This window comes from Hippocampus bargibanti, linkage group LG05 (genome assembly GCF_051943395.1).
Source record: "Hippocampus bargibanti isolate YZ-2025 linkage group LG05, ASM5194339v1, whole genome shotgun sequence".
Lineage (NCBI taxonomy): Eukaryota > Metazoa > Chordata > Actinopteri > Syngnathiformes > Syngnathidae > Hippocampus > Hippocampus bargibanti.
In genome coordinates this window covers 16,681,223-16,699,200 of record NC_142738.1, presented here as the reverse complement: position 1 = coordinate 16,699,200, position 17,978 = coordinate 16,681,223, and the positions used below count along the sequence as shown (strand labels likewise).

General features: G+C 40.3%; 1 protein-coding gene across 2 annotated transcripts in view; it reads left to right on the top strand.

The window, feature by feature from the left end:
- sf3b3 (splicing factor 3b, subunit 3) overlaps positions 1-16,375 on the top strand; it is a 31,524-nt gene extending 15,149 nt beyond the window's left edge. For both annotated transcript variants that reach the window (XM_088996975.1, XM_088996976.1), the window contains 13 exons: positions 576-731; positions 5,676-5,819; positions 6,501-6,623; positions 6,711-6,865; positions 7,048-7,222; positions 9,946-10,151; positions 10,277-10,433; positions 11,836-11,961; positions 12,220-12,432; positions 13,711-13,809; positions 14,294-14,437; positions 14,754-14,858; positions 15,212-16,375. In XM_088996975.1, coding sequence (XP_088853101.1) covers positions 576-731; positions 5,676-5,819; positions 6,501-6,623; positions 6,711-6,865; positions 7,048-7,222; positions 9,946-10,151; positions 10,277-10,433; positions 11,836-11,961; positions 12,220-12,432; positions 13,711-13,809; positions 14,294-14,437; positions 14,754-14,858; positions 15,212-15,352 — 1,944 coding nt within the window. In that variant the 3' untranslated portion in view covers positions 15,353-16,375. The remainder of the gene's footprint in view (positions 1-575; positions 732-5,675; positions 5,820-6,500; positions 6,624-6,710; positions 6,866-7,047; positions 7,223-9,945; positions 10,152-10,276; positions 10,434-11,835; positions 11,962-12,219; positions 12,433-13,710; positions 13,810-14,293; positions 14,438-14,753; positions 14,859-15,211) is intronic.
- Positions 16,376-17,978: the final 1,603 nt, after the last annotated feature.

Below are 17,978 nucleotides of genomic sequence, written 5' to 3'. Positions count from 1 at the left end.
ACCCCCCGTGACATTGTGCAAATGGAATAATTTTATAGGTCAATGGAGTCCCGCTGGTCTTGTTTGTCCTGCCCTTGGCTCTATATACCTTTTTTCCTCTTGCTGATGCATTTTTTGGACTGATGCTCATTTATAATCCACCGTGAATCGTCCAAGAAATACCCATTAATTTTGTTTTTTAAAAAATTGCATTGGAACAGGTGGGATGTGTTGACCTGTTATATCGCTGCCTTTTGCAACTTTTTAGTCTCATTCTTCAAAATTGATAGTGATAACCCAAAAGACATAGTGTTTGAAAACATCTTCCAACATTACAATAATGCTCCACTTTGTGTAAGTCTTTCACATCCAAGACCTGCAAATTACATCTGCATTTGTTTTTGTTATTCATTGGTTATGGTCATTGTATAACATTTGAACAAAAATCTTCTAATCAATTGTTTGGTAAACTTAATCATTAGAGATGAAAGTCCTCCGAATTTTCTCCGACTCCCGGATTATAATGTTAGTATGATAAATATATTTACAACACTTTCAGAATCTATGTGATGGATGTTTCTGTTTAATTTCTTCAGTCAGGCCAGCTAAACGAGTATACCGAGCGCAAGGAGATGTCAGCAGATGTGGTGTGCATGAGTTTGGCTAATGTTCCTCCTGGTGAACAGCGCTCTCGTTTCCTGGCTGTGGGACTGGTTGACAACACTGTTCGAATCATATCCCTGGACCCTTCGGTATGAATAATAGTTTAGTTATTATTATTTATTTATTTTTACTTTTTTTATGTTATAGAACATTGTCGTTCTGAAATAATCAACATCACTCATCGTTATAGTTGTATTAAGTTCATCCTGTCTACTAGATATCTGATTTACAAGATTCCTTTCTTACAGACAGTGTTTTTTAGGTGTTCTATTACCTGACATGTTTCGGCATATACTTCCGCCTTCGTCAGAGTGTGGACGTAAGGAAGTAAAATAAGAATTTACTAAAATGATAGCAAGACAAAAAAAAACCAAAACGAATGTCCGCTGTTCCTGCATGGCATGCGGCAGACGTGCCACGTTGTCCGTACCATTTTCCTTTGAGGGCTGTTCTGACTGAAACAATCTAAAAAAGTCAAGAATAATGGTTTATTCAACTACTACAGTAAAGTCTCGTTATATCGATATTCAAGGGAGTCCGAAAAAATATCGATATAACCGGGACTATCGATATATCCGACCCTGTTTACATGTAATTTTCTCCGTGCGTGCATAGAAATAGTATCGATAGACCGGGACTATCGATATATCCGATATCGATATAACAAGACTTTACTGTATTTAAGTTAGGTAAGGGTTTGCCGAAAATTTCTATTATATGTGAAAATTGGAAATTTTGGTAGTTATGAACGTGCATCGTAGAAGCTAAGATGATTTTCTTTTGCAGGCCACTTCAAATCATGTGGTGGGCCAGATCTGGTCCCAGTGCCTTGGGTTTTGGCAACTGATGAGTACAGAGTTAGAACACAAGTGAATTAAAATGGAATACAAAGCACGTTCATGCATGACAGCATTATATATGCACCACGCTTACTATGCAAGCAACATGTTGCCTCTCGGGTACTTTCACAATTTCAGGAAATTGTAAATGCACCAGACCATGGCGTGCATTAATTATTTTTCTTTTATTACAATTTTAAAACCTAGAGGAGGCAAAATCAAATTCACAATTAAATTTCAAATAATTGTCGTGCCTTGGCCCTCATCTGCAAATATTAGACTGATTAGCAAATTTAGTTTTTCAAATTTGAAATGCCTTACAACAGCACATCAATCAAATAAGAATATTTATGATTGAAAGTGCCCATACTGGTGTGTTTAAAAGAGGGAACCAACCCTCTTAAAGGGCAACCAACGTCACTTTTTTGTTTTTTAACTGACATCAGAAAAACGTTTTATAGCATCTAAAATACCCTAAACACGCAGTATGATATTTTTATTCAAATGCAAAACACCAATAAAAATGACTTAAAGTGTCCAAAATCTGCAAAAAATTGAGCTGCAAATTGGGCATTTTCAGAAAGTCCCGCCCCCACTTCGTGACGTCACGCCAAGACGTCTTGCATTGCTGGAGAATCAAAACAATGGCTTCAGATTCGGAGAATATGCTTTCTTGTAACCATCCAGTTATGAATATGATTCAAATAGTTCTGAAGAGGAAAGCATACATGTTTGCAATCGATTAAAGAATTATATGTGCCATTTTGAGGCAACACTGGGAGAAAATCTCACCCAAAAAAAAGAGGCACAAAATGGCGACCTCCAGTGGCCACCTCCGCTTCCACAGGCTGATAAATTCCTTATATGGAGCTTGGACTCCCTCTTCTGGCGGCTTTTGGGTGCAATACGGTTCTCAGACCATACATGTACAGCAAAATACATTGACGTGATGGAAGTCTTTTTTACAGTCAGGGGGCGGTCCTTTCATGACGTCACGTACAGACTCGTCACCAACTCAAAAACAAGACTTCCTGAATATTCAGAGTGAGTCTTAAAACGTAAAATATAGCGATATGCGGTGGAATCTTATTAAAATACGCTCAGTAGAAGACATTTGAAGCCATCTTACAAATTATGGACACAACTTGTCCGGAGACGTCGGTTGTCCTTTAAAGGACAATCGACACCATTTTTTTTTTGTTTTTGTAAAACTGACATTTTATAGCAGGGGTCAGGAACCTTTTTTGACTAAGAGAGCCATAAAAGTAAAATATTTAGAAATGTTTTTCAGTGAGAGCCACACGCACGCACACACGCACGCGCACGCGCAGCCACTTTTCAACACAATATCAGAACGTATTATTTAAAATAACTTTGTGATAGTACTCACCGTTAACATGAATGGATTTCCGTTCCTCGTGATTGGTAAAAATCCAGGCAAACGATCACAATGAAATTCAATTTGCCGGTCCAGAGGCGAAGTTACTGCTAGCTAGCCTGCACACGGCTCATAAAATTCCACACTTGCTATCTGCAATCTACTTCTCGCAGATGTTGATGCTAACGTTAACATGGGGCTTGTTAAAATGTCACCGACATTCGACTGTTTCATCGATGGTATTGTATCAATGCAAATTAGAATCAGAACATTTTCTCTCCTCTAATGCTCCGGTGCATTAACGCTGAAGTGCAGTAGTTGGGCTCATTTAAAGGGGCATTTACCTGTTTCAACATGATGGCCACTATCATCCAATCAAAATGACGCTTTCGGCCAACCTAGCTCAGTGACATCCAATCAAAATTGCGCTTTCCGCCAACTGCAGCCCCAACGTGAAATGAAAGCCGAAAAAACGAAAATATGTATTTAGTTTTATCGGCGAGCCATATGCAATCATCAAAAGAGCCATATATGGCTCGGGAGCCATAGGTTCCCGACCCCTGTTTTATAGCATCTAAAATACCCACAACATGCAGGCTGATATTTTTAGTCAAATACAAAACACCAATAAAAATGAGTTAGTGTCCCAAAACTACTTCAAAATGAACCCAGGACGCCAGGACATCTTCGCCTTGCTCTAGAATCAAAACAATGGCTTCAGATTCGGTGAAGATGCTTTCTTGTTACTAATCCAGTTATGAATATGATTCAAATAGTTCTGAAGAGGAAAGCATAATTGTTTGCAATCGATTAAAGAAGTACTTGCGTATCAATTCGAGCCATCAGGACTCCAATGTAGCGTCCCAGCTCCGTTGTAAATGGGCTTATTTGTCTGCTGGGAATTTGTGTCAACTAGAATCAAATACAGTTGGGCCTTGGCTTACGAACTTAATTGGTTCCCAGACAAAGTGTGTAAGGCGAAAAGTGTGTATCCCAAAATTTAATTTCCCATAGGAAACCATTAAAATGAGAATAATCCGTTCCCAGGTCTCCATAAAATATAATTTTCAACTAAATAAACCTTAAAACTACGCACAATATACCTTATTCTATAATAAATGTGCTATTGTATTGTAAAAAAATGTGAAAAAAATACACTGCACTGTATAATAAAGTCACTTTATTTACATGTTTGATGGTCGTTGATGGCTCTTAATTTACACCTGTTGCTTTTTGACTTGTAAGGGCTTACGATACTGAGGCATCACATTATTCATCATGTTGATGATTCTCATAGTCACAGTCTTTTCTGGATGGAACTGTTCAATAAAAGTCTGCACGTCATTCCACTTAGCCAACATTGTCTTGATGCTCTCACTTGATGCTGCAGCCATCTCCTCCTCCTTGCCCTCGGATGACAACTCTTGAATGGCTTGCTTCTGCTTGTCCTCTTGAAGGCAAATCAAATCCTCTGTGTTGAGGACCTCATTATGGTCAGCAACAAGCTCCTCAATGTCATCTGCATCCACTTCGAGTCCCATGTTATGTCCAATGCAAACAATGTCGTCCAAAACAACAGAGTCATGAGGATCAAATTTAATCCTTCAAATCCTTTTAAGTCCCTCTCAAGGATGCATGCGGGCCGCAAATTCTTCCATGCTGCTTTCACGGATCAAAGGGTAATATCATGCCAAGCTGTTTCTATCAGCTGAACACATTGATAGACATTGAAATGGTCCTTCCAATAATCCCTAAGGGATAGTTTGGTGTCATTAGTCACGTGAAAGCATCGAGTAAATAAAGCCTTTGTGTAAAGCTCTGTTGCGAAGTATTGTAGCAGTGGTGGACTTAGCATATCCGCTAAGCCGCTAAATCAGACAAACGCACACCTCGTTCGTGTTTCTCAATGATCTCCTTCTTCTCTACTGTAATTTTGTTTTGTGTCTTCTTCGGCTGAACACGAACCTGTGGTGGGGTCTCTTTCGGTCCCATAACAGCAAAAGTATCGTTAAAGACGATCGATGTGTGCATCCAGATAAAGGGGGTGTCCATAGGTAGGCCGGCTGTGTCCCTGTTCGGTCGTGTGCTTTGGTGTTCTTCTGCCGAAGATTACTCCGCCAGCCGTGGTGGGGCGGTGCTCCATGTGTATCCCGAAAAGTAGTGCTTAAGCCAAGGTTTAATTTTCATAAATTTAACGTTCGTAAACTGAAAATTTCGTAAGGCAAGGTTTTCGTAAACCGAGGCCCCACTGTCTTCATTCACCATCACGTTATTTATTTTTTCCTTCTAATTTCGCCATCAACACGAACTTTTCAAACCAAATAAAGTACCCAAAATGCATTGTGTGTCGCTTTCTCGGTCAGGGGCGTTCCAGACGTGACGTCATGTCAGGCATCGTCATCAACTCGTAAACAAGACTTCTTGAATATTCAGCGCGAGTCTTAAAACATAAAATATAGCTCTTTGCCTTGGAATCTTTGTAAAATACGCTCAGTGTAAGTCATTTGAAGTGATTTTTCAAATTATGGACACAACTTGTCCGGAGGCGTCGGTTGTCCTTTAAGGGAAAATATGGAACAACATTAAAAAAAGTGACTTTGCAAAGGTTGTACAGAAGAGGTTGGTGAATCTCCTGCAAGACTTAAATTATGACTTTAGCTGATGGAAACGGACTGATGGTATGCTGTCATCGGTCTTTGATGCCAACACCAAACTTGCTGTGTTTCATTATCTGAATGTGTGCAGCATTAAATTCCTCACAATTTCAGAGAAAATGCTGGTTCAGATTGATCTAATTTGAATATTTTTTCTTTTAGGATTGTTTGCAGCCATTGAGTATGCAGGCTCTCCCAGCCCAGCCAGAAAGTCTTTGTATTGTTGAAATGGGAGGGGTTGAGAAACAGGATGAACTTGGAGAGAAAGGAACAATCGGCTTCCTCTACCTCAACATCGGGCTTCAGGTAAGACACATATCATCAATAATAAAGCAAGCAAACAAGGAACAAACCAAACAATTTCTGCTGAGTTATAGCAATAATGACAAAGTATAAACTCTTACACACTTGGTGATTAAAATACATGTTTTCATTACCGCTATAATATTGGCATTCTAGAATGCTCTCAGTCAACAAACTGGATGGTTCACATCAAGCGCTAAGATTTTATTTTAGAACTATTCTTGGTCTTCCATTTTTAAGCAACGTGTATGTCTGTGTAAGCTCTCAGTCGTACAGGAGTGGTCCATCGATGAAAAGGTTTCTTCAGCCGTTATCTGTACTTCTTTGAAGGTGTCGGACGAAGCGAAACGTCCGACACCTTCAAAGAAGTACAGATGACGGCTGAAGAAACCTTTTCATCAAAGCAACGTGTATGCATGGAAGTGGAATAAATTGGAAGAAGACATGGAGGCTTGATATTTAGTCAATAATGCATGTTTACATGTGACCAACCACCATCCAAATGCTCTAGAAGTCCTAACTTGCCCCTTTGTAAGCTATTATAGGAGTCCAATTTAAACCAGGAGCACCATTTTATTGGTAGCAAATCTACAGTTATGTGGTAATCTCTTTGAAAGATTGTTTCATTGATTTTTAAATTGCAGGTCTTGTCATTGAACGGTGTCTGTGTATTCTCTGTTGTAGAATGGTGTACTCCTGAGGACTGTCTTGGACCCAGTGACCGGTGATCTGTCCGATACCAGAACTCGCTATTTGGGCTCCCGGCCTGTAAAGCTTTTCAGAGTCAAGATGCAGGGACAGGACGCTGTATGTTTTTCAATATATTCAGAAAATGGCGTATCTGTTACTAAGAATGTATAAATACTAAATCAAACTTTCTCTTATCGTCATCAGGTCCTTGCCATGTCTAGTCGTTCCTGGCTCAGTTACTCTTATCAGTCTCGTTTTCATTTGACGCCTCTGTCATACGAGACCCTGGAGTATGCCTCGGGCTTTGCCTCTGAGCAATGCCCAGAAGGCATAGTGGCCATCTCTACCAACACACTCAGGTATAGATGTTCCTTCCGGGGCTTCTTTTTATGATTTACCAATCATACAACTGCTCCTGTGTGTAATATGTGTATTTATCAATGCCATGTCTTCTTTGAGTATTAGAAAGATTTGTATCCACCTGCCCCTCATCATCAACTTCCTTTTTGTCATCAACTTTCCGTTTTGATTTGCTTGACAGGATCCTGGCCTTGGAGAAACTTGGAGCAGTCTTCAACCAGGTGGCTTTTCCTCTGCAGTACACTCCCAGGAAGTTTGTGATACACCCAGAGACCAACAACTTAATTTTGATTGAGACTGACCATAATGCCTACACCGAGGCGACCAAAGCTCAAAGAAAACAACAGATGGCTGAGGTATGAAATAATCTTTTGGGTGTGAGAATAGAGGCTGATTGAGTGCTTATTGTTTTTTGCCAACCTTTGGGGTGTGGCAAACAGCTGTTAAGACTTGAACTCATGGAATCGTAGATTATTAATCTCAGATTAGATGACCTCTTGAGGAAGCTGCATTGGTAGTTATGGTGCAGTTCTGTACCACATGACAAGATAGATCACGTTCAAATTTTCCAGGAAGTTCTACGGAACAGATTTCGCGCTGCCTCTTTCCGAACAGTCATGGTAACCTCGATTTGTACATCCCCAATACAGCACATTTACTGTGCAGTGGGCCACCAGTGACAAGCAGCAAATCATATTGTATATATCATATTGTATTTTAAAAGTATGGATGTAACATAACCATGTGTCTGTCAAAAGACGGCACATATCTTAGTTTTAAAAAAATCAGTCTTCACCATATTTTATGAGTAGTTATTGTAGTGTGCAGCACATTTTGCAGAGGCTTCAACAAAATCAAAAAATCCGTCCTTCCCATCAGATTGTTTCTTGGGAGACTTTTTGCTGTTAGGCAGTCTGCTATCTGGCTGAGTTGGGCGCACAGACATGCTCATATTTCAATGGGCTGCAGTTAAGCCTTGTTTGCTTTTTGTTTGTTTGTTTGGTGTGCTTTTATCCATCCAACCGTCCATTTTCCATACCGCTTATTCCTCATTAGAGTCACGGGGGATGCTGGAGGGACATTCAGGGGGATTCAGGGGGACACCCTGAATTGGTTGCCAGCCAATCGCAGGGCACACAAAGGCAAACAACCAGTCACTCTCACACTCACACCTAGGGACAATTTGGAGTGTTCAATCTTCCTGCCATGCATGGTCTTGGAAGGTGGGAGGAAACCGGAGGACCCGGAGAAAACCCACGCGGGCCCGCAAACTTGCAAACTTCACACAGGGAGGCCGGAGCGGGACGCGAACCGGTGACCTCTGCGCTGTGAAGCCGGCGTGCTAACCACTCGACTACCAGGCAGCCTGTGCCTTTTAATATGTGCATTATTAGGCACAGCGACCTAATTTCTTCTATGAATTAAGATTTAATTTTAGACATATTTCCTTAGACAAATTGGCTAAAGTCTTTTTTATGATATAAATAGTATACTTGGTTTCTGAATGATAAACTACATATAAATGGTGATTGTTGAGTAAATGTTGTTTATTTGATGAAAAGCATTCGCGTTCAGGGTGGCATAATTTATAATAAGAGCAATAGGTTTTCTCATTGTTGCAAATTGCTATTTTCCATATTTCCAGGTAATGATGTTGGTCGTAATATGGCTGGTTGCAAATAGTTACTGGACCTAAATTAAGTCTTGCTACTCTGAGATTTACTCACTCATACGCACAGCCATCGTTTGATAATCATGTAACAGTGGATAATATATCCTGAAAGTGTAAAGGCATGGTGGCATGCATGATCGAACATATGCATGCATTTTAAATTCAGATCATATATAAATTCAGAGCACATTTCAGTCAATCAAAGTTTATTTATTTAGCACTTTTCATACATAAAAATGCAACTCAATGTATTCCCACAACGAATCCTATGCACACTTTCTCTCGCTTTTCTCTCTGTATCTCTCTCTTCTCTCTGTCTCTTTCTCTCCCCCTCTCTAACTAAAACATATTTTTTGTCCTGGTTAAGCAGTCGGAAATTCCCCACCATTCATGACATAATATCTGAAATACAATTTAAAAGGGTATAAATGGGCCCTGTGTTGTCAGGAGACACCACAATATACAACCGTGTCTCATCATTTGAGTTGTGGAAGCTGACACATAGTCTCCCGATGCTATAGAATCCCTGATTTTCTCATTTTTAATACAGGGATTTTTAAAAGGACTGACATATTTTTTATATTCTTTCTTAGTTTACTTTATTTCAATGTCATCCTTGATTGAACTCTGCCTGTCTTGCACCATACTGTAGGTCGGTACATCTCGGTCAGTTATTTTTAGCTGATATATCGGAACCAAAATAAGGAGGGATGCAAGCCTATGGATGTTGTCACTGTTATTAAAAATAATATTTTGTTTGATTGTCTCTGTCACGGTTTGCAAGATGGTGATGCCAGTTGTGGATCTCAAAAAGCAGGCAGGAGGGAGCATGAGGTTGTGTTTGACAAATTGTATTAAAATAAAGTCAGCAGGAACAAAATCTAAAACATCAAAATCATCTGAACAGAAAAAAATATAAAGTATCAAAAGAAAACCAAGAATAAAAGTCCACCAAGGTGAAACAAACACATGCACAGCATACAATGCATACACAATGCACAATGCATACAATTGCATACAAAGCATACAATGACCCGACCACGAATGGTCGAGCCGGGAGTCCTTTTGACTGTCACTGATTGTAACGACCAGCGCCTGCGAGGCTTCAGGCAGGGCTGACAGCGCTACCCGTTGGTCGCCAATCCGAACGTGGCAGGCTGCCACTGATTGGGCGACCAGCACCTGTGCAGGTGCAGGCGGGGCCGACAGCGCCACCCGTTGGTCGCCAACCAGATCATGACAGTCTCATGCAAGAAGAGCCATCTCACATTCCAACCAGACCCGTAGCCTGTTTTTGTAGACTTGAAATCTGTGTATCTGATTTCACACGCAACATTGCAGAGTAAGCCAGCACCGTTTTAACCTTCCAATTGATGCACATTGTTCGTTTTTCTTTTTTACATGCAGGAAATGGTGGAGGCTGCTGGTGAGGATGAACGAGAACTGGCTGCTGAGATGGCAGCTGCTTTCCTCAATGAGAATCTCCCAGAAGCCATTTTTGGATCACCAAAAGCTGGTGCTCGGCAGTGGGCCTCACTTGTGCGGCTGGTCAATCCTATTCAGGGTGCCACATTGGACCAAGTGCAGTTAGAACAAAATGAAGCGGCTTTCAGGTATGTTGTTTGTCTCAGCCATAAATCTAGATTAATTAATCTGACAGGTCGAAAGGATAGATCCTAATATACCAATTTACATGTCCCATTCTAATTAATATGTATTTGTGCACACATTTTCCTAGTGTTGCAGTGTGTCGTTTCCACAATGCAGGGGATGACTGGTATGTCTTGGTTGGAGTGGCTAGAGACATGATCCTGAACCCTCGCTCAGTTGGGGGTGGCTTCATCTACACTTATCGCCTCACCGGTGCCGGGGAAAAGCTCGAGTTTGTGCATAAGGTGGGTTTGAGTTTTTTCCATCCAAGCATCACATATCACAATATTAACAGTGTCTGAAACTCATGACAAAAAGTTAGCGGACACCAGGGTAGACAACTCTGAAAAGTTGCCTGCCCGGCCATAAAATTGCCTGCCCCAATTATCACAACTTGAAACATAATAAGACGACTAATCACAAAAAAAACATTGTTGCAAAGTATCAATGATTTTTTTTTAATTAAAGATTTATGGGAAATATCCCTTTCTGGTGATTTTCCTCCAGTTGGTCGTTTGTCCATACACTCTTCGTCATTTTCTACAATGCAATGTTTGCGTTGTGTTGTCTGCTACAAGCCACATGAATTCCTCTTTCTAAGCACCTTTCAAAACTCTCAAGGACACTTTACGGTCACGGGATACTGTACGTTTTGTGGCGTCATAAATTTTGTTAGCTTCTTTTGAATCTTTCTACTGGGGCTAAGGTTCTGTGCATCTAATTTGGAAAATGATATGCAAATGCACGACCTTGTAACGCTCGGGAAAGTCCGAAGCAGGAAGCAGACTTCTGATTGGCTGCCGTGCCGAGTATGCAAATTGCCAAACGAACCGGTGTGTACACGTTTCATTTTCGGTTTTGATGAATGAAAGTATTTGCGTTTTAGTACGATGGTGATATCGTGTGTGGTTGTTGACTGTACGAACCGTTTTGTGAAAGGATATAGGTTAAAATTTCATCGAATACCGATCGCTGAAGGAAAACCGGTTCTTTTGGCAATTTGCATACTCGGCACAGCAGCCAATCAGAACCCTGCTTCGCGCTTCGGACTTTCCTGAACGTTATAAGGTCGTGGATTTGCGTATCACTTTCCAGAGTATATGCACAGAACCTCAGCCCCAGAAGAAAGATTCAAAAGAAGCTAACAAAATTAATGACGCTACAAAACGTGAACATACATTATCCCGTGACTGTAAAGTGTCCTTGAGAGTTTTGAAATGTGCTTACAAACTGGAGTTCACGTGGCTTCTAGCAGTTTGCTTGTAGCGTTTGCTTTAACGAATAAAGTTTTATTAGATTTTTATTTATTTATTTATTTATTTCGTGAAGAAGTTGTCGGCCACCCGGGTGGAGACGTTTTGTAAATTGTACGCCCGACGTAAAAGTTGCATGCCCCGGGCCTCCGGGCAGACGTTATTTCAGACACTGATATTAACATTGTGAAATTATAATTATCGTGGTATTGTGCAGACGTTGGCGACACAAAAGAAAAACATCACAATACTGTATAAAACTTCCAGATTATGTGTTGGTTGCATTGGTAAAAAAAAAAACCACAATATTGTGTTTTGGTATCTCAGAGCATTGACTAAGTACTGTTGTAGGATTATTAAAATGATTTCACATCTTCCCCAATCTCTCTGACAGACCCCAGTAGAGGACGTGCCATTGGCCATTGCTCCATTCCAGGGGCGAGCCTTGGTGGGGGTTGGGAAACTCCTGAGAATTTATGACATGGGCAAAAAGAAACTACTACGCAAGTGTGAGAACAAGGTGAATGGCCAACTGCCACACAGCATTTACTCTAGCTACATTATATATACATGAGCCAAAAGGTTGTCATTTACCCCATTGGACACGATTATCAAATCACCCCTTTACATTACTTTGTACATTAATAGTACTCCCTAATCTTAGTAGACCTATACATTTTTATGCACAATGTACCAAACTATACGTGATTACATGGACGTGGATTTGAGTTTAAATTTATAGTGTCTCTACAGTAATACGTTCTCTTTGTGCTCCTAGCATGTTCCAAATCTGGTGACTGGCATCCACACCATTGGCCAGCGTGTGGTGGTTTCTGACGTACAGGAAAGTCTCTTCTGGGTCCGCTACAGGCGTAACGAGAACCAGCTCATCATATTTGCTGATGATACTTGCCCCCGCTGGGTGACAACTGCTTGTTTGCTTGACTACGACACAATGGCCTCTGCTGACAAGTTTGGCAACATCACCATCGTGAGTAGTGGAATTTGTAAAGCAGAGGCAGGGGAATCAAGTCACATGACTTGAACTTAAATCACTACTTTGAGACTTGCTTGGCAAAAAACTTTGAAGAGGGGGTGAGAGAAACAGCAAAACTCAACTCCAATTATTCTCATTACATTTGAAAATCTTTTTTTATTAATGTGCCTTTTGTTTTTGAAAAGAAAAAAAATGTGCCTGTCACTAATCTGGAATCACGTGGCCATTGTCATGTTTCTAGGCTGACTCTTTGAACACGTGTTCCCAAAAATGAATACATCTGGATTAAAGTGTTGCTGTTTTAATGAAACTGGAAAAAAGACCATACCATGTCATGTTTGAAACTCAATGACAAGCGATATACAATGTTTACTTTAATCGGTGAGGTGCAGCTAAAATAGTGATGTGAACTACAAAGCCAGCTAGGTTAGCTAGACATCTTAACTCAATAATTAACTTGTGGGTCAGTAATGCATTTTTTGAGAACACAATAGAGTGATAGAATAGACACCGTGAGCATAATCTTATAACTGTACTTTTCCAAAAGCAAACGTTATTTAATTTCAGACAAGTTACACAGACTCACCTTTAGATATTTTCCCGGTCATGGGCACCTTCACCATATGTGTTGTGACGGGGCGCTGTAACTAATGCATGTCAACTTAACAGAACTATATGAAGTGACATTTTATGAAGAGCAAAAAAGTGCTTCTCATTAACCGTTTTATGGACAAACGCTCGCACACACCATATTTTGGGATTTGCGTTAGACTCAAATGTTGCAATTTGAGATTTAGTTGTTACTTGCAACTACAGTAAAGTCTCGTTATATCGATATCGGATATATCGATAGTCCCGGTTATATCGATACTATTTCTATGCACGCACGGAGAAAATTACATGCAAACAGGGTCGGATATATCGATAGTCCCGGTTATATCGATATTTTTCGGACTCCCTTGAATATCGATATAACGAGACTTTACTGTATTTGAATTATTTCCACCTCTAGTGGAAATAATCTGGACACAGACCAAACATTTATCATAATTGTGTAAATCTACTAGCTAGTGTAATCTTTCTTTTGTCTGTTGCTTCCAATCCAAACAACAAAATACATCATATAAATGGCACAGCAGACTGAGATTTCTCTCATCAGATGAGCTCTTAGTTGTATTAAATGTTTACATTAGTGTATACAATTAATCAACAAAAGCTCCTTACACCATTTAATTCACCCTCTTGCATCTATCGTATTTATTTCCATTCCAGGTGCGCCTTCCTCCCAACACCAGTGATGATGTGGATGAGGATCCAACAGGCAACAAAGCCCTATGGGACAGGGGTCTTCTCAATGGAGCATCACAGAAGGTGATTATCTATGGACAAGGTCTTTATTCATAAATCAGTCTGAGTACATCATTAAGGAAGGATACCACAATTGTAGTATTGTTTCCTTGCAACAGTGAACAGTTGTTCACAGTCAGTGGCTCTCCTGTGTTGACTTCAACCTGTGAAAATATAGAAGTGATCAGCACAATATTTGGGATTTTCCTTACCCTAAAAGTGACCGTTAGAAAAAAATGCATAAACACGCCGCATCATTGCATAACCCGCAGGGTTGAAAGTCTGACAAAAGTCGCGGCTAATAGTCCGGAAATTGCGGTAATTAGTTTACAAAGTGAAGAAGTATGATGATGTTTTTGCATAAATGCATATTTTCATGGGTGACACATTTAATTTCACCACACTTATCCAGCCCACCACATTTTTGTTGGTTGGCAACACACAACGGATGACTGGTTCTCACCGGCAAATAGCTGAGTCAACATGAACGTTTGTCCGTGCTTTCCAGGCTGATGTGATCGTCAACTACCACATAGGGGAGACCATCTTGTCCCTGCAGAAAACCACGCTAATCCCAGGTGGGTCAGAATCACTGGTCTACACCACCCTGTCTGGAGGCATCGGAATTTTGGTCCCATTTACTTCACACGAGGTAAACGCCTGTCATCGATCAATCTTTTCATTGCATTTTGGTTGGACATTATTAATTTAATTATTATTATTATATTACAGTAAAGTCTCATTATATCGATATTCTCGGGAGTTATATCGATATATAATATAGTCCGGTTATATCGATATATAATATCGATATAACCGGACTATCGATATATCCCATCCTGCGGCATGTAAATTTTCTCCTTGCGTTCATAGAAATAGGATCGTAATAAGCAGTACTATCGATACAACCGATATCGATATAACGAGACTTTACTGTAGTAATCAATTTAACACTTCTTTTTGTCCAGGACCATGATTTCTTCCAGCATTTAGAGATGCACATGCGCTCTGAGTTCCCACCTCTGTGTGGACGAGACCATCTCAGCTTTAGGTCCTACTACTTCCCTGTCAAGGTGAGTTCATCATCATCATGGCACCCAAGCGGAAATGCAAAACGTTTTGACCTTTCAGGATGAACGTGAAATTACACAGCTTTTACAGTTTAAAGTAATTTTCTATCATCTTGAATGCACAATTGTCCAATCTTTTAATTTATTTTGCACAAGTGCAGAAAGGACAAATTTGCTGGTTTGACACATTAAATGTACCAAGATCAAATTAAATTCATCTGTGTAGGTTTTTGTGCATTTCAAACTGAAATTTCACGAGAGCTGAATATCCTTAACTTTTTTGTGCGTCTCATGAATCCATCTAATCACCTCGTGTCACCTCATGCCATTCATTGTTGTCATGTGGCAAATTGCAGAATGTGATTGATGGTGACCTGTGCGAGCAGTTCAACAGCATGGAGCCACACAAGCAGAAAAGTGTGGCAGAGGAGCTCGACAGGACGCCACCCGAGGTCTCCAAGAAACTGGAAGATATCCGCACACGTTACGCATTCTAACTGCTCAACTCAAGCTTCGTCTTTACACAAATTAAAAGTGAAATTCCTGGGGACTCTGAACTTAGTAATAGTGAATGATGCATTTCTCACATTGTGCTCTTTGTGAATTGGTAAAGACTCGACTTCAATGATCCTGAATCAAAAAACCCATCACTCAAAATGGCGACCAGCATGTGACTCTGACAGTTGTTTCTTTGTCAGTCAGTCCGTAACATGGCACCAGAAAGTTGGCGAACACAGCACGAAAATTAGTTGCCAGGTTTGACAACTTTTCAAATGTTGTGTATTTATTCGGCAAAGCTGGTTAGAATGCGTTTTTCTCGTAGGTCACTGGCATATTCTCACATGCTTCAAATATATCCTCGCGAAGCAGTGTCGCCACTCTCTCATGTAATGTACATATTTTGGTTTTAGAAGTTGAGCCAAAAGGATTTGCAACGAGAAGTTATTGGAATTTGATTCCTATGTTTTGGATTTAGTTTTACCGTGATACAAACCCAAGAGGAAAATCACATTGTTTGTCCCCCGTCTGCGGTTGCTGGTTGGTCATTGTGGCATCAAATGGCAGAAAAAAAATAGATGAGCCGATGACCACACAAAGATGAGTGTTGTCTTGGTCAGGACTGTAAATTCCCCCACCTCGACCACAGGCCTTTCCAGCAAGTTCCTGTAGAAGAAACGGACAGCCATTTGTAGGCTATGCAATGGTGGTTTGTAATGTAAATAAACTTTGGGTTTTTTCTACTTTAAACAAATGTCTGTGCTTACTTCCAGGTTCAAGGCCAATCAAGGATGTTTACTCAAACTATTCTTGCCAGACAATTATTACAATACAACTTTCAATAATGTGACTTGTTGCCATTATGAATAATATCGTCAGCTCATACCTAATAATATGATTCAAGCAGTGGCGGACCGTCAAGGCCCTCAAAGCCTTCTCTGCTGGCCTAAAAATATCTGAATCGCAGACTGATGTTAATTATATTTTGTCCATTGATTCTTATTAAATAATTCCAAATTCTCTTTCAGCTTCCTTTCATTACTTTTCCCCTGTTGCGCTGCTTCCAGACGTGTTTTTGTATTTAAGCATTTAACCAATCACATTTCAGCCGTCATTTGTGACCAGGGTCAAACAGCTACCTGGATGCCCTCACCATCAGTTCTGCGGGCCCTGTTGGATTAAATGTGTCGATCAACCTTACTTTAACCAATCGGATTTCAACCCAAAAGGGGTACCAACGCCTTCTTGAAGGCGCTGGTCAGCGTCAGAGTTTTCGCAAACTATGATTGGCTAGTCACCGGCCAATCATAGTTTGCGAAAACTGCTCTGACCACTAGTCATAAGCAAATATATTGTCTTGATTTAATAGCAGTTTTGCAACCCACAAGGGTTGAAGGAAGAGAACAAATGAATTAGGTTGGAGAGTTACTGTTAAAGCCGTTTTCAAGAAAAGATGGGCATCATTAAGAAACGTCGTACAGTTGTTTCATGGCTAATCTATGAAAAAGTTTCATCAGCCGTCATCTGTACTTTTTTGAAGGTGTCGGACGTTTCGCTTCTTATCCAAGATGCTTCTTCAGCGAACTAAAGTTTTACTAGTAGTATCGGCCCTATATATATATCCCTAATGTCCAGACATAGCGGCGCCGGACACTGCTATGATAGGTCCCTACTCTCAGGTTGGGGGGAGCAGAGGACCACTCCGTGCGGCTCCACCAATTGTTCCTACATTCCTGACTAACGACTGGCCTGATTGCCCCACTCCCTCCGGTATCCCCTCATCAGCATTACGAATGTTGCCTAACCTATGTTGCCTGAGCAGGCTATCTTATGAATGATCCAAATTGAACCTCACCCCACCAAACCGGTTTAATGAAGGATTTAGTTGTTTTATGAAAATCGCTTCTTTTACTCCCCTTTCAAACCATCTATGTCATTTTAACCTAATTGTCGTCAAATGAGATGTTGCTAGCTTTAGGTGCATATGTACTGCCGATTGAGGCCCACTAGTATTATCCCTGCGATGTTGATAGTCTTTTTTTGAGAATTTGTTTAGTTTCCCCAATGTACTGCTCTTTACAATTATCATTCTTACAATGTATTGAATAAACTACATTACTTAGTTTTTCATTTGACAGCCTATCTTTTGGATGTACAAATTTTTGCCTTAAAGTGTTTATCGGTTTGAAATAAGTAGGAATTTTGTGTTGCCGAAGGACTCTAGTTTTTCAGAAACTCCTATGTAAGGTACTGCTACTCCTCTCCTTTTTGTATCTTAAGAATTTTTGGTTTCATTCCCTATTCTTTCTTTCTGACATTTGTTAAACGACCACTGAGGGTACCCACAGTTAGTGAGTGCTCTCCTGATATGTTTTGACTCCTTTTCTCTGCTTTCGATGCTTGTTGGTATTCGTTTAGCCCTATGCTGGAGGGTTCTGATAACTCCTAGTTTGTGTTGTAAAGGGTGGTTAGAATCGAAAAGTAAGTATTGGTCAGTGTGCGTTGCCTTCCTAAAGACTTCTGTTTTTAGCGCTCTGTCCTCTTTCATAATTACTTTACAATCCAAAAAGGCTAGTTGGTTCTCTTTAATGTCCTCACGAGTAAATTAAATGATGTCTACCGAGT